The sequence below is a fragment of the Staurois parvus genome, unplaced genomic scaffold, assembly GCF_062004578.1.
Source record: "Staurois parvus isolate SC_StPar_1 unplaced genomic scaffold, SC_StPar_1.0 ptg000714l, whole genome shotgun sequence".
Taxonomy (NCBI): domain Eukaryota; kingdom Metazoa; phylum Chordata; class Amphibia; order Anura; family Ranidae; genus Staurois; species Staurois parvus.
In genome coordinates this window covers 409,870-437,708 of record NW_028318510.1, presented here as the reverse complement: position 1 = coordinate 437,708, position 27,839 = coordinate 409,870, and the positions used below count along the sequence as shown (strand labels likewise).

General features: G+C 39.7%; 2 protein-coding genes across 2 annotated transcripts in view; both read right to left on the bottom strand.

Annotated features, from left to right (window-relative positions):
- IPO11 (importin 11) overlaps nucleotides 1-27,839 on the bottom strand; it is a 661,807-nt gene that overhangs the window by 224,669 nt on the left and 409,299 nt on the right. The gene's annotated exons all lie outside the window — the stretch shown is intronic.
- On the bottom strand, nucleotides 433-6,338 carry LRRC70 (leucine rich repeat containing 70). Its single transcript, XM_089653448.1, has 2 exons — nucleotides 6,235-6,338; nucleotides 433-3,118 (listed from the first exon to the last, which is right to left on the bottom strand). Exon 2 carries the CDS (start codon nucleotides 3,105-3,107, stop codon nucleotides 1,242-1,244), a length of 1,866 nt encoding a protein of 621 aa, XP_089509574.1. The 5' UTR covers nucleotides 3,108-3,118; nucleotides 6,235-6,338; the 3' UTR covers nucleotides 433-1,241.

Below are 27,839 nucleotides of genomic sequence, written 5' to 3'. Positions count from 1 at the left end.
ACTGTCAATGAGAACAAAAGGCAGGGAAAGTTATAAAAACATTGAGAGAAGATTTAACCATTTCCCACATTATCCATAACAAAAAGTTTTGGCTGGAGCTAGGCTTTAGCAAAGGCCTATACCAGGGGTAGGCAACCTGCGGCTCTCCAGCTGTTGCAGGACTACAAGTTCCATCATGCCTCTCTGCAAGTCATAGCTGTAACTGTCAGTTCTGTAATGTTGCAACGCCTCATGGGAAATGTAGTTTGCCAACAGCTAGAGAGCCGCAGGTTGCCTACCCCTGGCCTATACTGTGAAGAGGTAGGCTACGTGTGAAACGTCTGTCGCTTGAAAACTGTGGCTGCAAAACATGGATAGTCTGTTTTTCTTTATAACCACCTGCATGTTGGCCACGCCACAAATGTTTGCCACTAAGCACTCAAAAGTCCACAATTTGCTGTATATCGTTTATTAGGTTATCCACAGTTTTTAGCAATCCCAGCAACATCCATTTTCTTTCCTACAGGGCCAATTAAATAAGACATATAGGATACTTTTGACATGTTATCCCCACTTCATATAGCTCTTTTTCCTGTTCTCCTTCACAGACAGCTCACACAACTTCAGTTACCTATAATCAGAAGATATCTGAATTTTGGAAGTGATAGCAATCTTTGTGAATGGACCCCTATGTATGTAAAATTACTATTACCAGTGCTGAACCTGAAATATTTAAAATGTATGTGACTTTGCACTCTTTCTTTTAGATTACTGGACAGGAAGTCAGCTGTGTGTTGAAAAATACCAAAACATTCAAATATGCTTTTTCCCTATAATGTATCAAATAAATGCGTGAATTTTATTTTAAATAATACATTAGCTAGTTTAGGAAATGCTTATGTCTTTAATATATAATATAAATTAGAAAAATAGCAATATAAGAGGGTAAGTTGGTTGGTTACCATACATCATTTTTTATAAATTCTTACAAATTCTTAATTTTGGGCACTAGTAAAATAATATAACATACAAAACAGTAAAATAATGAAAAACACAATAAAGCAAACAACATGACCACAGGACATATGCTGCACAATTAATATTATGTGTTTTATCATTTGTGCTGAAATGATTTGCTGTTTTTTAAATAGAAACAAAACAGATTAGAAGAAAATTCAGTTAACAGAATGAATATATCACAAATAATAAAAAAAACATAAGTAATGATACTGCAATATTTCCTTTTGTCATCTCAACAGATTCTAAAGGGCGGAGTGTTCAAATAAGATGACTTGAGTCTGAGCATCTGAAGGGGACTGCTTAAGTGGTCTTATCAAGTCAATTTCAGGACCTGGCAAAGGGTTTAGAGGTGCAATCCGTAAATGATCAGTCATCTGGTACCTTCCAGACTGATAACAACTATAATATTCTAGCACACTGTCTCCCTGGCTTTCAGGAGATCTGAGTTTTCTCTTCAGATAAATTACTTTAAACGTTAAAACTACAATGGTCACACAAGAAAGTATAAAAAATAAGAGTAAAATATAAAAAGAATGGTTCAAGCTTTGGGTTTTATTTTGGCATATCACAATGGGTTTAAGGGACACAGTAACTATGTCTGGTTGCAGAAAATTTTCTCTGTCCTTGGTTAAATTTACTGGTGGAAGAGGCAGTATATCCTCAGGTGACTGCTCATCAGTGCTCTGTGTTGTGTTACTCTGAGTATCATTACTATTGGGTCCAGGAGATGCCGAACCAGCAGAGACTATCATATCCGAACTTTGAGAACTAAAAAGTGGTTCATATGTAGCACTTTTCATATGGCTGTACATGACTTCAGTTGTAGCCTGAGAACCCTTTTTGGGTGAAGTATCTGTAGTAGTAAAAACACAATTTTTAAACTCTGAAAATTTCACATTACCCAGTGGTCTTTTCTGCAGTTGTGGTGGAGTCTCACAATGAATGCTAAATTTATATGATGAAGACAACAGAAAACTTCTGAGCCCCAACAAATTGCACCCGCAGTGCCAAGGATTATAACTTGCCAATAAATAGTTTAAAGAAATCAAAGGATGAAGCACTTTAGGCTGCAGAGATGTTAGTTTATTAAATGCAAGGTTGAGAACTTTTAGAGACGGACCCATTTCTTCAAACGTATCATCCGCAATAGAAATTATGTCATTATGGTCTAGTTGCAGGTTTACCAAGTGATTTAGGTGAGTGAGAGTTTTCGAATCAAGGGTCCATAGTCCATTTCGACTTAAGCTTAGTTGTTTAAGATGGCCTAGTCCACTGAAAGCCCTACTACTGATGGTTTGGATATTGGCACTATCTAAAGACAAATATTGCAACGAGTAAAGACCTTGGAAGGCAAAATTGTGTATTGATCCAAGCTGGTTATTTGATAGTGAAAGTTTTTTCAGACCTTTGAGTAATCCCAAAGCATTGGAAGGTACTTGAATCAAATGGTTGCTGTCAAGGTATAGAATTTCAAGGTTGTCTAAGTGATGCCATGCTGTGTCAGATATCCGTGAGATATTGTTGTTGGCTAAATTTAGAGTGTGTAGCTTAACCATCCCAGAGAATATATCACTGCCAAGGACACAAAGTTTGTTGTTCTGAAGATATAGATATCGGACTCCTTTCAACTGGTGAAATATCCCTTGAGGAATTAAATCAATCTGATTTTGCTGAAGGTGTAAATAGTGGAGACTGAAGAGCCCATCAAATAATCCAGCTTCTAAGCGCTGAATGTAGTTACCATTGAGATACAAGTAGTAGAGTTTTCTTAGGGAAGAGAAGGCTTTAGGATGGATGTATAAAATTCCTGAATTGTTCAAATAAAGTACAGCAAGCTCAGTATGTTCTGTTAGCTCATTAGGAAGTATATTGGTAAGATTATTGCCACTTAAATAAAGGAGAGTCACTGTTTTTGGAAAGTTTTTGGGTATAGCAGCTAGGCCCAAACTGCGGCAATTAACCTGCTTCTCTGTACAGCTCTGGCAAACAGTGGGACAGCAAAAGACCAGCTTCTGCAAAACTATCAGAAAGACATAGCAACACAAAGAGACTTGCAGCGGGGTGAGGATATTTTCTGATCCATATACGCACCTTTGTTTGCTGCTCATAATTACTTTAGCTAGCAAAAAGCAAAACAAACAGTTACAAGAAGTAAACAACTTACAAAAAAAAAATCCTTTCATGCTGTTACCTTTGGAAAATATTATCCTGTCTCCTGCCCGTTTTATAAATTATACTTCTTAAAAATTTAAATTTAGTTTTAATGTCCAATACAAAAACACATTCTACTGGTTTAAGGGATACACAATATAAGAATTCTATCAAATATTCCACGTGTTTTTCTGCAAGAATAAGACTAAAAAAAGTGAGTGACAATGACTGGGAAAAAAACAGTACCAACAGACAGAAGGTTGCTTTATAATAATAATAAAAAAAAACTTTTTTAATTTTTATATTACTATCAAAAAAGAAAGAAAGAAGAGTTCTACTCAATGTGAATATTTAGGAAAAAATGTTTTATTGACACCATGGTATCTGAAAACCCTGCCAGTTTGGCAAGAAAAGTGTTTGACAGCATATAAGTCACTGGTTTGTCAATGTGCTCACTGCACAATCTCAGTGTCCAGAATGAGCTGTGCAGACTGCTCTTGGTCCCAGCTACAGATTGGTAGTTGGTGGGACCAGTTTCTGATAGTGTGACTACTGTGACAGTGGTAATAAATAGCTCTTTACCTTGTGTTATATTATAAAATGTGTACTGGGGCTGGGTTCTGGGTTTACTGGGAGTCTGAGAGAGTTTCTGGGAGGGACAAACTCCCAGTTTTGTGGATAGCATTTTTATTGTTGGGCCTAGAGAGTGTGTGTCTCAGCTCAGAGAGACACATGTGGCTGTTGGATCTGATCCTGTCAGGGTGAGAGGAACCGACGGATCAACTGCTGGTGTTCCCAGAAAGGACACTGCTGTGAACAAGGGACATAGTTCTGCATGGGCTCAGTTTGCTGAACTTTGCCTTATGGCAGGATGAATTTATCATTTAAGTAAAATTTGGTTTGAATAAACAGCTTGTTTTGTTTAAAAAACTGGATGTCTCACCCCTGTCTAGAGTCTAACCCCCACAATCATTTAAATTAATTTATGTATATAAGGGCAGCCATATTTGCTCATTACATGCTCAGACTTTGTGTTTTGCATTGCAGTACTACTCAGTGGATATGCTTTAGTACTGCTACTCACACTGCAGGTCTCTGAGTAAGCCGATTTGTTACACATAACGCATTCCATGCATGAATGATATTTTAACAGCCATCTCATTTTAAATCTAAGATACTTGGTGGCTAAGAAGTCTAATAAACTCTGTATTACAGTGGGGTTGACTTACAAAAACTAGTACAAAATCTGGTGCAGCTCTGCATAGAAACCAATCAGCTTCTAACTTCAGCTTGTTTCATTAAAGCGATACTAAAGGCAATGGTTTCGCACAGAGCAGCCCCGATCCTCCTCTTCTGGGGTCCCCTGCCAGAGGTCATGGCCCCTCCCTTCTGTGAGGTGACCCCAGAGCAAACAACTTTCTATAAGGGCACCGGAGCAAGCACGCTCCCGAGCCGCTGCTCTGTGTGTCCATTCATACATGGAGCAGTGCCTCGGCCCCGCCCCCTCTCTCTCCTCATTGGCTCACTGGCTGTGATTGACAGCAACAGAAGCCAATGGCTCCCGCTGCTGTCTCAGCCAATGAGGAGGGAGAGTCCCTGGCTCTTGTGCATATCGCTGGATCGCAATGGGGCTCAGGTGAGTATTAGAGGGGAACTGGGGAAGGGGGGGTGCTGCACACAAAAGATTTTTACCTTCAAGCATAGAATGCATGAAGGCAAAAAACATTGAGCCTGTAGAACCACTTTAAGCTTAGACAAAAAGAAAAACCTGGAAGCTGATTGGCTACCATGCACTGCTGCACTAGATTTTGCACTCTCCAGTTTTAGTAAATCAACCCCAGTATAAAACATACGGAAGAATATACCTTTAAAAATGTGAAAGGCAAATTAAAATTACTTAAGGTAAGCATTACATAACTTAAAATGTGCTCACTAGACATATACTACAGTTAACTGAAAAACTATATTTAAGTTACATGCAGCCTCTTAATTTAACTTGAACATCTTTAAAGTAAAACTAAGAGAAGGGAAGGGTAAGGGAGAGAAGCTGTCAGGTTCCCATTGCTGTGCTTCTATTGAGATTGTCCCTTCCTTGCTTTCCCAATGTCCACAAATGAAGTCAGAATACAACAACTTGACAGAAGTTCTAAAGCTTTCCCATTCTGCTAAAACCAATTCATTTTATTACTGTCTGTGTCCCTGTTGGTGTTCCAGCCTAATAACAGTACAAAAAAAAAAAAGCTGTGAGAAGAAAAAGCAGTTTGAACACAGTATGAAAACGTAGCTACTGTTAGGCATGAAGCTCCAGGGGCAGATACAAAAGAAAAAACTTAGAAAGGTGAGCATTATGTAATAAATAAATTGAACATAATTCATTCTACCATGTTACTTGTAGCTCTTGTAAAACATATAATTAAGCAGCATCCCTTTAAACTGATTAGCCTGTTACTTTTCCCTTCTGCACTCCAACTTAGTTTGCATTTGTTTTGCCAAAAAAAACCATACATTTTTAATGTCAGGCAGAGAAATAACAACTATTTAGTATTAATGAACAACATAAATGATCTAACACTGAAGAATAAGATAAACAAACAAATTTTACTAAATAATACTAAAAGAAAGGGAAGGCTACAGATGCAGTTTTTTGTTTTGTACAAAACTATATTTTGGGAATCGTGCGCATTGGTAATATTTCTGTCCTAATTGCTAAAATTGATGGACTTTATTGCTTAGACATTTGTGCATTATTTAATTTTCTTTGTTAATGCATATGTCATTCATGCAAAAATGTTATATACAACTAATATAAATACATTGATTTTGGACAAACTACTACTACTAATGCCAGAAAGAATAACGAAGTCAGTGAACTGAGGCTTGCAGTGAGCATAGTTGCAGTAATTTCGTACACTGAGATAAAGGTAATGCATTTTGCACTGAGCAGAATGAATAGCAACGATCTTCCCAACTGCAGAAGCTGTACTTTTAGAAAGTTCCCTGCCTACTCTTGCACTCTCAGTCTTACAAACCCGACTTTCACACTCATCATGCTGCCAAATAAGAAAAATGAAGAAGCTGTCTTACCCCAAGAAGGATTGTCATTTTAGAAGTAAACTTGCAAGTTTTTTTTTTACTTTTAATAGTTAATGCCGCCTGGAAGCAAATCAGTGTCTAGCTTGTGTTTTTCTTTTTTTTTTTTTCGCAAACACTGAATTGTTATGCAGGAAATGTGTTACTCCCCATTGGTTTACGGTGCCGGATAGGATGTAAAAGGTTACCATGGATACAGGAAGTAGTACGCAGGAAGTCTTCCCATCCTTTTTAGGGAACTTTGTTAAAGAAAAAAAAACTCCTAACTTCTATAACTGTGAATATGTTTAACTGCAGATCAATGTTATTCAATTGATGGAATCAAGTAAGATGGTGAAGGGGAAAAAAAAAAAAAAAAAAGATTGGTGGTAGGGCAGGGTTTTGATTGACAGACAAGCAACCACCACATATGCTAGTCTAAGTTTAGTACTCGGATTGCACTGCAGTGGGGAAATAATTTCATAAAGTGAACCTGTCACTTATATAAGAGTCTTATGAGATTTGGTGACATCACCACTGTGTTGATCACTGTTTTCCTTACTAGAAAGAGATCTGTACCTGAACAGCTGCAGACAAGCACATCCCTACTTCTGCTTCATCCATGCTGTGGATCTGAGAGTCTCAATATTGCTGTGTTTTTATCCCCCTACCAGTCGCCAGATGGCCAGTCATTCCCATATGGAAGAAAAATATATTTGAAATATATTTTAAAGATATACTTCCCAAATATATTGACATATATTTGAAATACCACAATTTTGGCCATATTCAATATATTTATATATATATATATATATATATATATATATATATATATATACTGCATGTTGAAATGTGTTTTTATATATTGCAAAATATATGAAAAATATTTTTACAAATAAATATATAAACTATATATATATATATATATATATATATATAGTATGTTGAAATGCGTTTTTATTACAAGATATATGAAAAATATTTTTAAAAATACATTTCAAATATACTGTATGTCTTTCAAAATACAAATTTACATTTTTGGAATGCATTTACAAATATATATGTTAAAATTTAGTTTTTTATATGTTAAAAAAAATCTTAAGAATATAATTAAAAAAATATATATATTTTTAAAAATATTTTTCATATATTTTGCAATATATAAAAACACATTTCAACATGCATTATATATATATATATATATATATATATATATATATATATTTAAAGATTTAAATATATTTTGAAATATATTGAATATGGCCAATATTTTAGTATTTCAAATAATGTCAATGTATTTGGGAAGAATATTTTTAAAATATATTTCAAATACATTCTTCTTCCATGTGGGTTAAAGGGCACCTCTTATACACAGGGAAGAAAACCCTTGGCTCTACCAAGATGGCTGTCTTTATACTTTATACAGGGACACTGCAGACAAAAGGCATAGTAAGTCAATACGTTTTGTGGATAGCATTTTGGTTGTTGCTGTACGGGTCCTGATTAGGACAGCTGGGCCTAGCTGTGAGTCAGAGAGTGTATGTCTCAGCTCGGAGAGACACATGTGGCTGTTGGATCTGAATCTGTCAGGGTGACAGGAACCCAGGGATCGACTGCTGGTGTTCCCAGAAAGGACACTGCTGTGAACAAGGGACATTGTTCTGCATGGGCTCAGTGAGGCTCACTTTGTTTGCTGAACTTTGCCTTATGGCAGGATGAATTTATCATTTAAGTAACCTTTGGATTGAATAAACAGCTTGTTTTGTTTTAAAAAAAACTGGATGTCTCACCCCTGTCTAGAGTCTAACCCCCACATTTATTATTTATGTATATAAGGGAAGCCATATTTGCTCATTACATGCTCAGACTTTGCTCTTTGCATTGCAGTACTACCCAGAGGATGTGCTTTAGTACTGCTATTCACACTGCAGGTCTCTGATTAAGCCGACTTGTTACAAATAATGCATTCCATGTGTGAATGATATTTTAACAGCACATTTTAAATCTAAGATAGTTGGTGGCTAAGAAGTCTAAGAAACTGTATTACAGGGGGGTTGATTTACAAAAACTAGTGCAAAATCTGGTGCAGCTCTGCATAAAAACCAATCAGCTTCTACCTTCAGCTTGTTCAATTAAAGCGATACTAAAGGCAGTGGTTTCACACAGAGCAGGCCCGATCCTCCTCTTCTGGGGTCTCCTGCCAGCGCTCCTGGCCCCTCCCTCCTGTGGGGTGTCCCCAGAGCAAACAGCTTACTATAGGGACACCTGAGCAAGCGTGCTCTCAAGGTGGTCAGTCACTAAAGGGCACCTCTTATACACAGGGAAGAAAATTCTTGGCTCTACCAAAATGACTGCCTTTATACAGGGACACAATGCAGACAAAAGGCATGGTAAGTCAATAATGGGGAAAACCTGCAGGGAGCCTACAAGTGACTAGTTCTTTGCTGTCCGCCTGCCTTTTTTGGAACAGTCTCCACAACACGTACTCTTTGAAGTTTATTTTTCTGTTATTTGCAAACCAATTTAAGCCAGTCTTAGATGGCTCGAATCTTGGCCGGTTCAGCAGGGACTGGCCATGATTTGAACCACCTATGGGCAGGCTGATTGCATCCAAGTTGATTCATCGATCAACTTGGGTACAAACAGCATGTCAGATATTTACATGCACTTATTGCGGCTAGCAATGTTCACTGTGTTCTCTAGGTTGGGACAGCTTCCCGCACCCCTGTCAACCACTGGAAAAACACAGTAGCTCTACGGATTGTGTTGATGGCGAAATAAGCGATTTTCTTCCCAGAAACACGTGGCTGCAGGAAAGAAAATCCCATCATCTATGGACTGCCTTTATTCATGTCCATGTTAGAATGCTTATGAATAACACTTACTTAAGTGTATTAATTGACTTCCTTTAGTTGCTATTCGGCTGTTCTGTATTTTTCTTTCAAGGGTTTGACAAACACAGCTTTTGGTTCATTCCTTTGAGATATTGTGGTAAGAAACTTATTTTGAACAATGCTGTAAGTATTTATTGACTGTACCCCACAGAGAATCAATCAGTAAATTACAGTGTGAGTATCAAGCTGAGCAAATGAATTTCTTGATGTGAACATTATCCTAAGATTTAAGAATACATTGTTGCTGCACTCAGCAATGGAGCAGAGAGCACTCGTTAACAAGAGCTCATCAAATATTTTCCCCGCTACAGCGCAAATTACAGATGAACAACATAAAATAATGCAAATTAGGTTTTAAAAGCAAGCGCTCACTTTATGCTTGGAGAATACAGATCAACAAGACAAATATAACAGAGGTCCATAAGCAGGAAGAATTGTACATACAGTGACCAATCACTCGGTGACTCTGTAGAAACATGACATCTGGAATGTAATTGGTTGTTATGGGTATGAGTCCAGGTTAGCCGCTATAGTAAAAGGGTGTATGCATGCATGAATTCATTTCTCATGTCCTCCACATTCTTAATGCATTCTCTGCATTCGGAGATTTCTAAATGTATATGTAAACCTTCACCTTATAGAACTACCCATTTAGTTTAAAAGAGAAATGAAAGGCAAAACATTTGTGTATGCATATAAAAAACATTGTAAATGTTTTTTCTCCCCCTTTTAACCACTTGCCAGTCACAGCAAATCTACTGTGGGGCGGGAGGGCGGCATCTGTAGGCTCAGCAACGTAAATAAATGTTGCCGCCTTGCTTCCAGGTTTGTATTAGTGTCACTACTCATGTCAGTATCAGTTAGTATACCTCCCAGCGAGGGTCAATTAGCGCCAGGTTCCCTGCCACACTAGAAGTCACTGATCACCATAATTGTCAGTTAAAGTAGCACAGTGCTGAATAGCAAAAAAAATACCCTGGTCATGAAGGGGGTAAAATCTTCCAGAGGTCAAGTGGGTAATAAGTGATCACATTCCCTATGTGCTCAGCTGCATATGAGCTAGGGGAGGAGAACACAGACAGAACACAGACCACGCTGTAGTCTCATGCCTAGTGTGGTCAGTTTTTAATAGGAAAGCAGAGGGACTAGAAGAGACACCAGGTATTTCACACAAAGGAGGCAATATAAAGAGAACAGGATACTTTTTCATACAAGTACATGGTACAGCAGGCACATAACAGGAATGTGAAATGTGGAGGTTGAGGCGGCATGATTTGGGCAGGGTTTGGATGTGGGCCTGAAAGGATAGTTCAGAATCCAGGGTTACCCCTAGAACCCTGGCATATAGGGATGGGTTGATAGTGGTGCTATTGATCCTGACTGAGAAATCGGGGGAAGAGGCACATGGGGGAGGAAATATTATGAGCTCAGTTTTGGCTAGATTGAGTTTTAGGAAGTGGTTTGACATCCAGTCTGATATGTCTGTTATTAAATCGGTGATACGTGAGGAAACTGATGGGGTGAGCAGAGGAGTAAAGAGATAGATTTGTGTGTCATCAGCATAGAAATGGTATTGGAAACCAATGGAAGCTATCAGCTGACCCAAGGAAGAAGTGTAGATTGAGAATAGGAGAGGTCCAAGGACAGAAACTTGGGGGACCCTGACAGTAAGAAGAGCAGAAGAGGAGGAAGTAGAGTTGTAAGTGACACTGAAGGTGCAGTGAGATAGGTAAGATTCGAACCGATGGAGAGTACAGTCACGGAGACCAAGTAAATAGAGTGTTTTGAGGAGGAGGGGGGTTGTCAACTGTGTCAAGAGTAAAAGTACAGAATAGTGACCATTGGTTTTAGCGGTAATTCGTTTGTGAGTTATAGGAGAGCAGTTTCTGTAGAGAGTTATGGGCGAAATACAGACTGAAGGGGATCGAGGAGGTTATTCTCAATAAGGTGGCAGCTCAGCCAGTTGTAGACTAGAACTAAAAGGAGTTTGGAGGCAAAAGGGAGTAAGGAGATAGGTCTTAGGTTACTTAGACTGGCGTGGTTCAGTGAGGCCTTTTTAAGTATGGGGGTGACTAGCGCATTTTTAAGAGAGTTGGAGAAGATGCCAGTAGAAAGTGGGAGATTGAAGATATGAGTTAAAGAGTGAAGGATGGAGCCAGGGGGTGACCGTAGTATTTGCAAGGGTCCAGGTGGTTAGGTGGACTTCAGAAAAAAAATGTTTACCAACCACCTCTATAGTAGCTGGGTTAAACATGGGAAGTATAGATTGTGCAGGTGGACAAGTAGTGTAGGGTGAGGAAGATATCTGTATCCATCATCCTCCCCCATCCCTCCTTGCTGATAGAGGTATATAGGGAATGGGCTAGTATAGAGTAATACTCACCTTAATCCATGTAATCAGTGATAGCCTTGCCCTCTCTGCTCTGCAATGTTGGTGGCCAATCGTATTAACGGCCATATCTGTTCAGATGATGTTACTGCTGGTTCAACAGTGATTATAACACAGGCATGATGGCATCAGTGCAGCACCAAGGCAAGTCAAAGACAGACCTGAAGATACCAGTTATCAAAACTAGATATGGCATGCAGGAAGATCGTGACGTAAGGTCAGTATTACTGTATGCTAGCCCATCTCCCTTGCAAAAAGAATCCATAGATTTGTCACCTGTGGGGAAGGGGAAGGCAATTTTAAAGTCGTTGTAAAGGCACAAGATTTTTTTTACCATCATGGATCCCATGCATGAAGGTAAAAAATCCTTCTGTGTGAAGGAATACCCAATACCCACCTGAACCCAATCCAGTGATGTGAGTTGCAGCTCTCCCGGGACTCTCCCTTCTCATTAGCTGAGACAGCAAGAGGAGCCTTTCGCTTCCACTACTGTCAATCACAGCCAGTGAGCCAATGAGGAGAGAGAGAAGGGCGGACTCGAGCCACGCTCTGTGTGTGAATGGACACTCAGAGCAGTGGCTCTGAAGTGAGCCGGCTTGGGTGCCCCCAGAGCATGCTTGCTCTGGGGGCACTCAGCAGGAAGGAGAGGCCAGAAGCTCCGCCAGGGGACCCAAGAAGAGGAGGATCAGGGTTGTTCTGTGCAAAACCACTGCACACAGCAGGTAAGTATGACATACAACCAACTATAATCAAGCAGGGCAATCTTTCAAAAAGTGACAGAAATTATTTTGTGAACATAAATAATAAATATAAATAATGAATAAATATTGAACCAAAATCAAACAAACCACCTTGTTGCTTCCTGAACAGAAACACTCATTTTATGAGGTAAGTATGACATGTTTGTTATTTAACCACTTCAAGTCCGGGCACTTTCACCCCCTTCCTGTCCAGGCAAGTTTTCAGCTTTCATTGCTGTCACACTTTGAATGACAATTGCGCGGTCCTGCAACACTGTACCCATATGAATTTTTTAGCATTTTAGCAAGTCTAAACATTTTAAAAATAAAAAAGTGATTTTATAATAAAATGTTGCAAATAAATAATTTTTCTTCATAAATCTTGGCCAAAATGTATTCAGTTATCTTGTTAGTAAAAAAAAAACCCAAATTAGTTTATAACCAAAGTATAATTTTTCAAAATATGTTTTTACATTTTTATTAAATTTTTTTTTATATTATTTATTTTTTTTAACATACTGTAACCCTAGTACAGTGTCACCATAGTGACACTGTAGTACTTGTGGGGGATGATGAAGATTTTTTTTTTTACACTGATTGCTTTTACACATATAAAGGCTGTAAAGGCAATCATTTCTATTTCTCTCTGGCTGCATTCTTGCAATCATTAAGAAATATTGTGAGAGATGTAATTGGTCACAGCATGTCACATGGTACAAGGCTGTTGTGAATAGCCTTGTACCATATGACCTCTGTGATCATTCACAAATTTCACACGTAGTAAGCAATTATGTCAGGAAGTGACATCATGCTTACTAATATTCATGTGATCACTGATTGGTCAATCAATGATCACATGATCAGGACCTCACACAGAGGTCCCGTACAGCGATTGGTGTTCTGCTGTGTCCAGAGGACACAGTGGGCACTGGATCGCGGTGCCACGCGCTCCCAGGGAGCGCGCACAGGCAGTGAATGCAGAGGCCATTTATAAATGGTCAACCGATCCTGCAGTGATCCCGTCCCACCGTTTATGTACATGAGCCGGACGGGAAGTGGTTAAAAAAAATGCTTTTAATATCACTTTAACTATTGCAGCCAGAGTTAGGCATTAAACGCCAACTGATTATTAACTATAATACATGCATAAACATTTAATAGTGAGCAAAACACATAATAAAATGTACTAATATTTGTAGGCATTTTTAAGCGTCCCAGAGCCAGCCAAAAAATCAAAGGAATATGCAGCAGACTGTAGACAAAGACCCCTGCTTTCTCTGTATATGTATGTGAGAACAGAGGTCTCTGTACACAGTTCTGATACACCCCCTGCCTTGGCACCACTACAGCTGTGCAATCAGCAACACTTGCTCTCTTCTACAAGCTTTTCTGATTGTACATCTGTAGAGGGGACAAGGAAGGTGGTATGTCAAATCGCTGTATGGAGACTACTGCTCTCATATAGTGAGAAGTGGTCCTTCATTGCAGCCTGCTGCTTATTCCTTGGGATTTCCAGCTGGCACCAGGGAGCTTATAACGCTTGCACACAGCAAGACATTTCAGTTTATTCTATTTCTCTCATAAAATATTCTGCTTAATTTTGATTAAACTTCAGGTGGGCTTTATGCTAGCAGTGCATGTAACAACAACAACATCATTGCAAATGTGTTTCATCTTAAAAGCAATAAAACAAACAAAAAAAGATACATTTTATCAAATGTGACTGGATCTTATACTACCAGGACTATCTGTTCTTTTTTTTTATTAGAATTGCCTTTTTTAATTGAACCACCATCACAGTGCCACCGATTTCTAAAAATCCAGTCTTTTTTTTTTTAAATAACTGTTTTATATAGCAATTTTATTTTTTTTTATTACAGGTACTTATATAGCACCATCAATTTACGCAGCGCTTTACATCTATATTGTACATTCACATCAGTCCCTAACCCTCAAGGAGCGTACAATCGAAGGTCCCTAACCTACATTCATCATATACATACTAGGGCCAATTTAGACAGGAACCAATTAACCTACCAGCATGTCTTTGGAGTGTTGGAGGAAACCGGAGTACCTGGAGGAAGCCCATGCAGGCACAGGGAGAATATGCAAACTCCAGGAAGGTGGTGCCGTGGTTGGCCTCTGAACCGACGACACAAATACTGCCAGGCGGAAGTGCTAACCATTTAGCCACTGTGCCACAGTTACGTGTATGGCTAGCATTACTATCCTTTCTCTTTGTTCAATTGCTGGTTTTAGTTTTAAAGGTTTGGATTTACAAAAATAAAGAAAAAATACACTCAGGTCACAAATGAAAATGAAGGTAGAACTCCAGCCCACATCTTCATTTATAGTGGGAAAGGATTAGATTCACTACCAGGTTTTTCCTGCTGTCCCTACTAAAGAGATTCCCCATTGCATCTTACCACGCAGTAAGAGGAAATCACAGAGTTAAAGTGGTTGTAAACTCTACTATACATATACTGAGTGAAGTGACTAGCCTCAGGTGAAGTGCACGGATGAAACAAATCATCCTACATTAGTTGTACCTGTTTATCTATAGCCATCTGTCCCCTAAATCCATTCAAACTGCAGAATTTACACAGGATCTCTCAGCTCTGAAAAGCAGGGGACGGGGAGCTAACGTTACATTCAGTAAGGAGAGCTCTGAGAGCCGATTGGAAAGAAAAGACACGCCCTCCTCCACACAGCTCACAGGAACAGAGCTGAGGCTGTCAATCTGCTGGGGATTCGTCCCCTGCAGGGGGGGACTGAAAACTCATGGGGATCCCGGGCAGGGGATCATGGGGCCCCTGTGACCTCACCCAAACTCAAAAAAAACTATGAAAAAGGTACAAGGGGCATCTCATGGGGCCCCGTACTGAACCCGGGCCCTTGGGCAGTGCCCAAGTTTCCAAATGGTCAGTCCGCCCCTGGTCCCGTCACCATTTTTCTCTTTGTGTCAGGAAGACTCGCCAGAAATGATTCATGCCCACATTCAACTACACACTATGGAGGGATATGCTTTGTTCATATTTCATGTCTGAGGGTTACAACCACTTTAAAGGAAATCCCGCTGAAACAGGCGTTCCAATTGGGAGACCTCCCTGATGGATATAAACTTAAAAGAAACATATTTCATATTTAATTCGGACAATATTTGGAATGCGGAGGAGATATCAAAACATTTCGGCAGCTGATGGATGTGAGATAAATCTGGAGAAGAACAGTGGATGAGATCCCAAACGGAAATTTTGTTATTCATGGTATACCTGGAGATAAGGAGGAATAATGAAGATTTATATAGATTCTTTAAATCACATGACTCTGTGGCTAGTCCACTTTATCTGGTAAGAATCCATTGTGTGTGGTGGTGGTGCACTCAGGTTTTGCATGCATTATAATTTATGTACACATATGTTTATATTTATGTCACTTGTTTTAATTTCTTAGCACGGAATTATATTTGCACCATCTTGTACACAATTCATCTAATTGTTTTGCCAGCTGCATGATTTGAATTGTACAACCGCGATTTCTACTGTACATAAACTTAATTTACTGTTCAGGGGGCACAGCTACTGTAGTTGTTGTGAAATCTAAAGAAGATTGCAAAGTGATTGTTCAGTCCCACTCTAATATGTGCAGCCAGCTAAAGAGCTGTCGTGTTTATATGGAACACATCATTACGTTATATCCGAGTAAAATAAATAATTCCAGCATACCATTTACTTATTTCAGGATCTTTACACCCCCCCCCCCCCCCTTCCCCGGTCAACTGCCTGCCCCTAGCCGCCCCTCCATATCTTAAAAAAAATCCTTTTCCCCTGCATTTTTCAGGGTAGTTTGATGGCAACACCATAGAAAGCTCCCCTTCTACATCCAGCAGGAGAGCATGTCAAGTTGTGCTCACAAGAAATGGACAGAAAGTTAGAATATCATTCTGTCCTGAAGAAGAAATTCGGTACTGGACCAGGGAGGACATGGAAGGATGTTGGAGGCAGCAGTGGAGCATGGAGGTTATTATTATTATACAGGATTTATATAGCGCCAACAGTTTGCTCAGCGCTTTACAATATAAAAGGAGACAATACAGCAACAATACAGATCAATACAAGAGGGTTAGGAGGGCCCTGCTCCTTGGAGCTTACAATCTAAGGGGCTAGTGGTACAAAAGGTAGTAACTGTGGGGGATGGACTGGTAGGAGGAGTAGAAGATTCCAGTATTATCTGACGGCAGGATAAGCTTCCCTTAAGAGATAGGTTTTCAGAGAAAAAATAGCAGAGTAGGCGATAGTCTGATAAATTGGGGTAGAGTTCCAGAGGATGGGGGAAGCTCTGGACAAGTCCTGGAGATGGTAGGTAGTGTTTTTGTAGTGGAGGGAGAAAAAAAGAAAGGGAAACATTTTTTCCTGGGAGTTCTATTTTAAATACAAGACCACATCAACATCATTCAATCTTTTTTGATGGAGCTGGGGGTGGGTAGATTCTAGACAGACTCAACCCCCAAGCAATTTTTCCTTTGGAAATATTTTAGCATTATATTTAATAGGTTTGATGCAATATGTCCAGAGATGCAAACCTGATCATCGTTTAAGAGCAAACCCTTTACTAAGCTTGCCTAACATAATAATGACGTAAAACATATTGTTCTGGAACAGGTGCATATAGCATGTCTGCAATTGCTGCATCAAAATTAATCTTGCCAGGCCATCTGTATCTTGTCTGTGCTCGCCAGCAACTATTGGATTAAAGCAAATGTAAGTTACACTATGAATAATAACAAGCCCAGAGTAGCCATCTAGGTAGATTAATACACTGCAGAAAATGTGCCCCAAGTTCACAAAAATAAATACACTGACCAGCCTCAGAACTGTTCAGGATAACACAAAGATTAAATATATTCAACAGTGTTTTTTAAGTGGCAATGCAACACACAAAGCCTGCAATTATTGTAAATTGCCTGAAATTGGACACAATAGAAAACATACAACTCCTATTGACACACTCTTCTTTTGAACTTTCTTGATCAATAGGTGTTATTTGCTTTGAATAAAAAAAAAGACCTCTAAAAAGACTGAATATTTTACTACCAAGTTAAATCTATTTTAATGCCATGAGTGCGAGCTTTCCTCTTCAGGGTGGTCATTATGGCGCATTTAATTTTAACAATATATGTTGCAAAAAATATTGCGGTCATTGCTTACCACATATCGGTGGGTAAGAAAAACATAGCCAAGAATAGAACATTTGTAGCTTTGGAAATGCTAATCTTTGAGGTTTAGTCAAATGGGAAACTTTACATCTAAAGTTCTTACAGTATTTTCTTTTTTTTAACCCAAAATATATTACCCTGAATTGTCAATGGAATGAGAACTTTACTTTTGATTAGTTATTTTTCAAGGAACCCACTTTCAAGAGTAAATTCACTTTCATGGGAAACAAAATTAGCAAATAAAAAGTATAGCATATACATTTGTGATACAAGACATATTTTCATTAAATGTTACTAAAAAAATGACCTTTCCTTTTCAATGTGCAGCGCTGTAATTTTCTGTACAATGCAGTGCAATATGGCTACCTGGAGTTCTGTACACAAATGGTGTACAGAACTCTCCCCAGAAATGTCAGTTCCTGATTGTGTAATTGGCTTACTGATTTTATCAGAAGTCTACACTAAGATACAAGTCAGATTTTGAGCATTCCCTGCTACAAAAATGGCACTTTTGGTGAGATTCTCCCGAAGGGAAATCATGTCCAAGGATGGCCATACATTATACAATCTTCTTGTTAAATTTTCCTTTAGATTTACCAAACCCATATGATACGAGGGCAAACCTAAACATTTTCAATTTGTATGCAATCAGGCAGACCCTTGCACTACATAGTTGAAGGTAAATCTAAAGGAAATTGAAGAAAAGTGCATAATGTATGGCCAGCTTACTAATTATAAAACCACTCCCATACAGATTCATTCTGGCCATGGACACAGACAAACAAACAGCTATTTCTTCAGAATAACAAAAGGTAGGAATCTGCAACAAAGTTTGTTAAAATCCCTGTGTCAGGGCAGGAGCTGAGGAACGGACAGGCAGGCCTAACAATGTAACGCACTGGCTGACGACAACCACCACCCACAGACCGAAGTCCCTCAGGGCGCGGAGTCTAAGTCCCAGGCTGCCCTTCACCAGGGCCCCTGATGGTGGGGATGGACTTGACGCAGCCAAAAACCAGGTCGCGGCCCCCGAGACACCTCAGCTGCGGTAATGGCCACCGCCAATGGCGTGTAGCTGGTGGAAGAGACAAAAGAGTAGTCAGACAAGCCGGGGTCAACAACAACAGGACAGAACAGTACAGGACAGCAGACGAGAATCACAGGTCACGAGCCGGGTTCAGCAACAGAGGGTCAGATCAAAGGAGAATACAAAGAATAGTCAAGACAAGCCGAATCAGATACCAGGAGAGTCACGAGAGTCAGAACAGAGTAACAGCAACACAAAGACACAAGACACAAGTGCAAAGAGCATGTGCGGGCCACAGGCTTATATGTCATCAGCCACACCCCTCTGGAGGATGGACCACAGAAACCTGAAGGCATAAAAGGGCTCCCATCATGCACAGCAGAATCCAAGATGGACACCAGCACATGAAGTAACATAACCACAGGGAAAAGGTAGGACCTTGACACCCTGCAATGTACATAGATCACCCAGAGGGGAAGGTTTTTTTTTCTCAACAAAAGCGGAGTTACTCTTTAATTGTACCCCTAAGTTCCCCCGGCTCCAACAGTGCTCCTGCCAGGCCCACACAGTGCAGCCCACAAGCAGATATACAGCTGATTCTGCAAACTATGTGTCCCGTCCCTTACTTCTTTTCCACAGAGAAAAATCGCAATCATTTCTCTGGAGACACTGTCTTTTATAGTAGAACTCCAGTTAGCATAGCCTGTCGTTTACATGAACCCCTAGGTAGTGCATCATAACAAAGGCTGGGTTTCACTGTATTCCAGGCGATCACACACGAAGTGAGAGCTGCTCAGTCCTGGTCCTGTAAGAATGCATCCTCTGGAACTCCCTACCGCATTATGTCCGGTCAGCGCCCACTCTATCTACCTTTAGGCGATCTTTTAAAACTCACTTATTCAGGGAAGCCTACCTCACCTCCACCTTAGAACTGTACTTGAGCATACTTGATCAGATCATTCCCTGCAGCTATCACCTTTTGTACCAGAAAGAATAGGAACCTCCTTTGACATTATTGGACCAGCTAGAAGACTGTATAGGCTTTGGGTAAAAAAAAAAAAAAAAAAAGTATGGACAGGTAAAAATTTTGAAGGGGGTGCTGGGTGTTACCTTAAAGGATAACCTTGTGTTTTTGTGTAGTTATCTTTTAAATATATCAGTAATAAGAACCAGCAGTGCTAGAACCCCCCCCAAAAAAAAATAAAATAAAAACAAAACATGGAGAAAGTCTATAAAAACACAACCAGTATGCGCAATACAAAGTATAGAATGCTTCCAAGTACAATTAGTCATGTAGAAAAGAAGAAAAAGCAACAAGACACGGAAGATGCAAAAACTGCTCACAGCCATTCACAATCTAGATAAATGGGAAGGTGGGAGGTGAGATGCAAGGGAATGTGTAAAGTGTACATGAGCCAACAGTGTCTACATTGAAAGATTAGGGAAGAGGAAGCAGTGCTGGATCAGTGACTTAACAGGGTAATTAGGCACAAATTATATAATATAATTAATTAATATTATTTAATATACTTGTGTTAAAGTGATACTAAAGTCTTGGTGTTTTTTTTCTTAAAAATAACACATGTTATACTTATCTGCTCTGTACAGTGGTTTTGCACAGAGCAGCCTGGATCCCTCTCTTCTTGGGTCCCCCACCAGCGTTTCTGGCCCCTTGCTCTCCTGTAGGGTGCCTCCATAACAAACAGCTTGCTATGGGGGCACATGACCAGGAGTTCTCCTGATCTGCAGTTCTGCGTGTCCATTCACACACAGAGCCTCGGCTCGGCCCCACCCCCTCCCCCTCCTGATTGGCTCACTTTCTGTCATTTACAGCAGTGGGAGCCATTAGCCAATGACTCCTGCTGCTGCCTCAGCCAATCAGGAGTGAGAGTCCCCGTAGAACCAAGGCTCTAGTGGACATTGCTGGATCAAGAGGGGGTTCAGGTAAGTGTTGGGGGGGGAGGCTGGGGGGCTGCTACACACAGGTTTTTTACCTTTGTGCATAGAGGTAAAAAATCTTGAGGCTTTAGAACCATTTTAAGATGTAAGGCATGACAGCTCTGAAGCAGGAAGTGACAATATGCTTGCCATTTCCCATTTCACTAGTCACAAAGGAGCTGGGTAAAGAAAAATAATATCAAGCTCATGGATGCAGTTGCTGCCGTAAGCTTGTTTTAACCACTTACAATGCAGGATGCATATGGATAACATGTGGATGGCAAATGATTAAAGAGACTCTATCACTTTCCAACGCAAGGAGAATGCTGTAAGACGTGAGGAAAAATTCTGCAGAACAGGAAGGTCACATGAAAATATGCTGGACGACAGATTCTACAGCGTTAAATGTATGGAAGGGCCAAAATGGAAGGGACCTACTTTTACACAGCAAATAGATAAACATGCTACTTGGTTATACTTAGCGATTTCAGAAGTATGAACACATCAAAAAAGCATTTTCACTGCCTTCCCTCTATTCTAAAACAGTGTAGCAAATTGAAAAAAAAAACCTTTGTAGGAGAAATGTTACTTGCCTCACCCCCATTTCCACCCACAGCACCTAGGCTGGGGAATGTTACCATTTTTTCTGCAATCACTTGGGGATTTTGACATCAACCTCATTCCGCAGTACAGAAGCCAGGGCAGAATAAATATATATTTTCTAACCTTTTCTTCCTTACAGACGTATTTTCTGGGGTGGAAGATGATGGTGGAGGGCATGAAAAAAGGCATTGTGTGGTAGTTCAAAGTCCACTTTGTATATTTTCTTCCAGTTAAAATGACCATAATCCTTTTTTCAACTATTTTCAACTGTTAGTGGTATTATAACAAAGTGGAAGCAACTGGGAACAGCAGGAACTCAGCCTGAAGTGGTAGACCATGTATAGTGACATAGCGGGATCAGTGCATGCTGAAGCACATTGTGCGCAGAAGTTGCCAACTGTCTGCAGAGTCAATAGCTAAAGACCTCCAAACTTCATATGACATTTAGATTAACACAACAGTGCATAGAGAGCTTGATGGAATGGGTTTCCATGGTTGAGCAGCTGCATCCAAGCCTTACATCACCAAGTGCAATGCAAAGCATTGAAAGCAGTACCGCAAAGCATGCTGCCACTGGACTCTATAGCAGTGGAGACGTGTTCTATAGAGTGACGAATCACACTTCTTTGTCTGGCAACTCGATGGACATGTCTGGGTTTGGCAGCTGCCAGGAGAACGGAACTTGCCTGACTGCACTTAGCCAAGTGGAAAGTTTGGTGGTGGAGGGATTATTTTCAGGGTTTGGGCTTGGCCCCTTAGTTCCAGTGAAGGGAACTCTTAAGGCATCAGCATACCAAGACATTTTGGACAATTTCATGCTCCCAACTTTGTGGGAACAGTTTGTGGATAGCCCCTTCCTATTCCAACATGACTGCGCACCAGTGCCCAAACAAGATCCATAAACACATGGATGAGCGGGGTTTGGGGTGGCCTGCACAATAGAGTCTTGACATCAACCTGTTAGAACACCTCTGGCATGAATTAGAGTTGAGACTGCGAGCCAGGCCTTTTCGTCCGTCATCAGTGCCTGACCTGCGCTTCTGGAAGAATGGTCTAACATTCCCATAGACACATTTCTAAACCTTGTGGAGAGCCTTCCCAGAAGAGTTGAAGCTGTCATAGCTACAAAGGGTGGGACAACTCAATATTGAACCTTTTGGACTAAGACTGGGATGCCATTAAAGTTCCTGTGCGTGTAAAGGCAGGTGTCCCAATACTTTTGGCAATATAGTGTACATACAGCTCTACTAACCTTATAAATTACCATTATCCTCAGCTCAATCACGTTTCAACCAGAACTCCTCTACAGCACAACTACAAATTTTAGGAACTCCTGGGTTTACTGACTGAAGTTGGTGGGTCCCATAAAGGCATTGCCATTATCAACTTTTTGGTAATGCCAGTTTTGTTTCTTTTGAGGCACTTAGGGATAGCTAGCGGGCTGATACTTCCTTTTTCAAATATTTACTAATATGACATGCCATTAGGTCTCAATTTAGGGCTCTGATACTTGAGTTATCAGATTCCCTCTTGGAGCATCTGATGTATGACTCTGAATACACCAAATCAGTTACTACCTTTTACAGTTGCTTGACCGCCAAGAGGCCCAACTTCTTTGCACCCTCATATCAGATATGGCTCTCATATATACCTGATCTCACGAAAAAAGAATGGAAAGAACAGGAGATTTGCTTTCAGGATATTATCAGTACAGCCAGCAAACTCAATCAGTTTAAGTTTATTCACAATCTTCACTACACACCTGCAAAACTATCTTTTATGGGGCTGAATGTACAGACCTGCTGCCCCCAATGTGGGGAAATTTCTGCTGGTTTTCTGCATATGTTCTCTGCTTGTTCTTATCTTTCTACTGCTGGGAATGATTTATTAACTTTTCTGGAAACCAACCTGAACCTTCAAAGTCCCTAAGACCCCTGAGGTGTGTTTGCTGGATATTCTTAAAGATTTCATTCCATGGACTCATAATTGCATAATGTTATGTCTACATTTTTTTCATGCCTGTAAGGTTATCTTACTGAATTGGAAAAATGCTAATTCTCCTGACACAGTAAGTATAAGGTGATTTACATAGTTAAGACTTGCCTGAAAAAATGTACCTGAAAATATGTCAGCCCTGGTTTGATATCTCTGCCTCTCAATGGGCCGATGTTCCTATCTCTCAGTTGGCTAGTTGACCCCCCCTGGTATTTCCTAATTCTTCATTGACTCTGTATTGCTGTTGGGTGTACATACCTTGTTGTGGGAAGGGGGGAGAGCAGTGGTTGTGTGTGTGTGTGTGTGTTTGTCTATCTTATTACAATCCTGTACACTACCACATGAATGCTTGTTATGACTACTTGGGATCTGCATAGCGTTTTTGCCATTGGTCACAATGTAATGTCAATGGCTGTACTTTCTTTTTCTATATGACTATAAAAATCTTAAAAAGAAAAAAAAAAAAAAACTTATAAATGACCAGAACCATTAATTTATTCTAGTATTTCCACCTCCAGGCTATTACATACACCAGAGGTTTCAAACTCAACAGCAGAGGTTCCTGTACACCTTGTAGGTATGAATTTGAAGAGAGAGCTGTCCAATAACAATCCTTCACAGTACTTTATTTGGTAAAAGATATCTGAGACATCCGAATAACACTAACGCGTTTCACCCATGGCCTTAGTCATAGCTATGACTAAAGCAAGCCAAGGCAGGTTTGAATCTTGGCCTATTCAGCAGGGACCAGCTAAGATTTAAACTAAGTATAAGCAGGCTGATTGCACCCATTTTGACTGATATATGACTTTGGTACAACCAGCCTGTCGGATTTTTCATGCCATTATTGTCAGTGGCTATAGCCAATAATAATGATCACTGTGTACTTCCAGCAGGGACGGCCCCCCCCCCCCTGGAAGAACACAATAGCTCCACAGGAGGGATTCCCCCATCAACACTGAATGCGTTGATGGTGGAATCAAGTGATGTTCTTTCTTGTAACCTGTGGTTGCAAGAAAGAAATTCATATCGTCTATGGCCTGCCTAATGCTGCATCTGCAACACATTAGCGGTTTGCTTGTTCCAGCTCTTATGTTTTACTACTGTGAAGGATTGTTATATAACCCCAGCACTCTCTTCAAACTTATTCTACACTTAAAGATCCACCCAATAATTTTCTTATATGGAAAAAGCATGTCAACTGCTTCCATGGAAAAAATTTGCTCAAAATTGGCATACACTTGATAAAATAAAGACTTTTTACTATTTCAACTATTACCTGGTCATTGACACCATTTTCTCAGTGCCTTTCACTGTGGGTGTGTACTAGAATTAGAACAGCTGAGCTTTCTCTTAATCTTAACAGAAGATTCTCCATCTATCCTGGGTATCCTACTGATTGGACATCCCAGAAAAAGTGTTTCCAGAAGTCTACAGGTTGCATCTGTACAACGGGTCCCAGCAATTTCAAAGGGCTGCTATCAACATGAAAGCGCAGCACCCCGAGGTACTCCCAATTCCACCTTTCCATCCTTTCACAGTGAGCAAGCTGACAATCTTGCAGATCATTATGGTATATCCCTATACAATAGATCATGATCTTTGGGGAATATAAGGATGTGAGGTGTCCAGCAAAGCGAATCAAATAGAAATTCAGTGCACATTTACATAAAGTTGTGTAGTCACATTTTCTAGGCAGATGGTTTACATCACAAATAAACATTTATTACATGTTTTCATGACACTCAATTTTTAAAGTGACACAGAAAAAAATAAATTTGAAATAATTACTGATTATTTTATAATGATTATAAAATGGCTTCTAAAAACCATTAATCTTTGCTTTTACATCTCTTTATCTTTATGCACAAATGCAATTGGAACATCTGAGTGTTGAAACCTGTTACCACAAAGGATTAGTGAAAATTCTAGGGACAGTGAATCATAAAAAGGATAAATTAAGATATTCCAAATTAATGGGAAGTCCAGAAGTCCCCTAAAATTATCATCAAATGTCATCAACATCTGACCAATAACCTAAGACTGTATAACTTTAAACTGTAAACCTTTTCTAATATAAATTCTCAAGTCAATCATTCAATAAATGTTGAAGTTTTCAGCATACAATTGGTGTCTGTATCTGATCTCCTATACTGCATTATATGTCTTCGAATAAGGCCTCACTAGCTGTACCTGTGCTTCCAAAGCCATCTACCTCACAAACCATGCTTGACAATGAAAGAGGCAATAGAAGGTTTATTCAATTTTTACCGTATTTCCATATATTTACTTTGGTATTTTAGTTTTGGATAGATTGGTGAGAGGTTAGGACCCCTGTCAGGTGATTATCCCTGCCTGTGCTCTCGTTATAGAGATGTACTTTCTCTCTTTGTCCTGATGGCTGTAGTTGATAGTACTGAAGTAATGCAACATTTTGCGTTGTCACCAAAACAATATTAGAGAGGAAATCTTGCAATGCAGACACCTGCTTCAGTCACAACTAAGATGGCATTTCCCTCATTCCCTGCTGTACAGTACAAAAGAAAATAAAATCTTCCGTATGGAAAGAAGTTGGCGAAAAAGCTTTGGCTTTAAATATACTATTATCAAGAAATATATATATGGGCAGATAAAAGGGTACCGCATCCTGGAGTAGAATTCAAGTACAATAAAGTAGCCATGGATTTTGAGATGCCCAAGCACAACAATGGATTAAAAAGATAAAAGTCTATTACAAAAGTATGGCACTGATAAAATCAAGAACCAGCTAAAACAATAACTCCTGTCTATTGCAGGTATGAATAAAGTATCCTTCCAAACATATAGCTTTCCAGGAGAAAGCCCCACATCAGCTAGGTACAAACATGAGTTGTAAGAACCAATCCGGCCATTTTCAGGTTACGCCCTACGCAGTAGCTAATAGGGACATTTTATGTTTGATGCCGGGTTTCAAGTTAGGATAACTGTGTGCTCTTTATATACTACCTCGATGTTAGAAAGACTGATAAAATGTTTTCGAAATAGTTAAGACGATTACACATTTGCAGTCATGCTGAGGGATTGATGTTATATCTTTTGCCTGATATACAGAGTCTCAGCCTTTTATTTTGTTATGGAAATATTTTTTTGAGACTGTATGCTGCCTTTTCCGGATGGAATTATGAGCTCTGTATATCTCTCAGGATTGTTCTGCTATACTAAGATGTATACATTTCTGTATTTCCTTTTTTGCTAAATAAAAATAAAGAATTAAAAAACAAAAACAGTTGTATACATATTTAATGGGATCACTATTATACTGGCTGATGTGGTACAGTGGGGAGATCCAAACCAAGGGAATATTGACCTTGCTGCATTTTGCAGGAGCACCCCGCTTCTTTAGGATAGAATAAGGGAGATCCTTAGAACTGTAACTAGTAATTTCAACGAGAAAAACTACAATTTCTGGGGAAATTGTGTGAAGTGTTCTTGCCTCCACCAGTAGTCTATAACTGGAGTGGGCGGAGTAACTGGGTGGAGTGGCTTGAGTAACTGTTGTGTGGTTGGAGTGGCTGGAGTAACTGTTGTGTGGTTGGAGTGGCTGGAGTAACTGTGAAAAGGTTGGACTGGGCAGAGTAACTTTATGGAGTGGGCAGAGTAACTGTGTTCAGTGTTTGGAGTGAGTAAAGATAGTAAACATTACACTAACCAATTGATTGATCAAATTTAAAAAGTGCACATGGCAAGCTTGATAGAGTGAGAAATGCATTTCAACTTTTAATTATTTATATAGCACATTTAATTGCAATGTGAGGTGGCTAGAGTGCAGTTTCAATGAATGTCAATGGGCGGGGTGAGTTGCAAACAAATGGTCATATTGTGAAAACTATCAGGACTATGGCTTAGCCGTGGACATTTTTAGTGGCAGCAGGGATAGCTGAACGTTTTGATATAGATTTGTGTAGGTGGGCTTGAAAATGAGGGAGTGATGGCAGTTTAGAAATCATGTCCTGATTTTTCAGCTCACTCTAGCTTTTGTCATTCTGCTGCCTGCTCACACACCTGGGTTCCTATGGCAACTCACTCTACAGAAATGGCAGAGAAGAGCGGTTAAAAACAAACTGCTTCAACTTGCTCACTTCACTGGCGGTTGCCATCTTTAAACGGTTGTAGTTTAAAAATTTTAATTCCTACAGTGAGGAGCTTTATATTGTGAGAATCACAAGACCCAAACCTACATTTTGATGCATAGTATGTCTCTGAAATATTAAAAATGAAGGCACAGTCGCAGTTTAGGAATTGCCCTTCAATTTTGAGGTGGCTAGAGTGGAGATTCAATGAATGTCTATGGGCGGCGTGAGTTGCAAACAAATGGTCATATTGTGAAAACTATCAGGACTATGGCTTTTTAATGGCAGCAGGGATAGCTAATATAAGATTTGTGTAGGTGGGCTTGAAAATGAGGGAGTGATGGCAGTTTAGAAATCATGTCCTGATTTTTCAGCTCCCACTCTAGCTTTTGTCAGCTCCCACTCTAGTTTTGAACATTCTACCATTCATTCCTATGGGACCAATTTCACCACAAAAACGCAGATATTTTGTGAACCATTCGGCGAAACGTTCCACAAAGTAATAGCACACCAATCGGGAACAATCTGCACGTTTCGGTATATTACTGTCTATGTAGTGTAAAAACTGTGGGAGGAGTTAGGGTGGTAAATTTGGCTGTAATAATAAGAATATATATGTGAGATAACAGTAAGTTGTCTTGCCATGCAAGAACACTTAATTAAGATACACCGAACAAATACAAATTATACATGAAATACAAATGTAC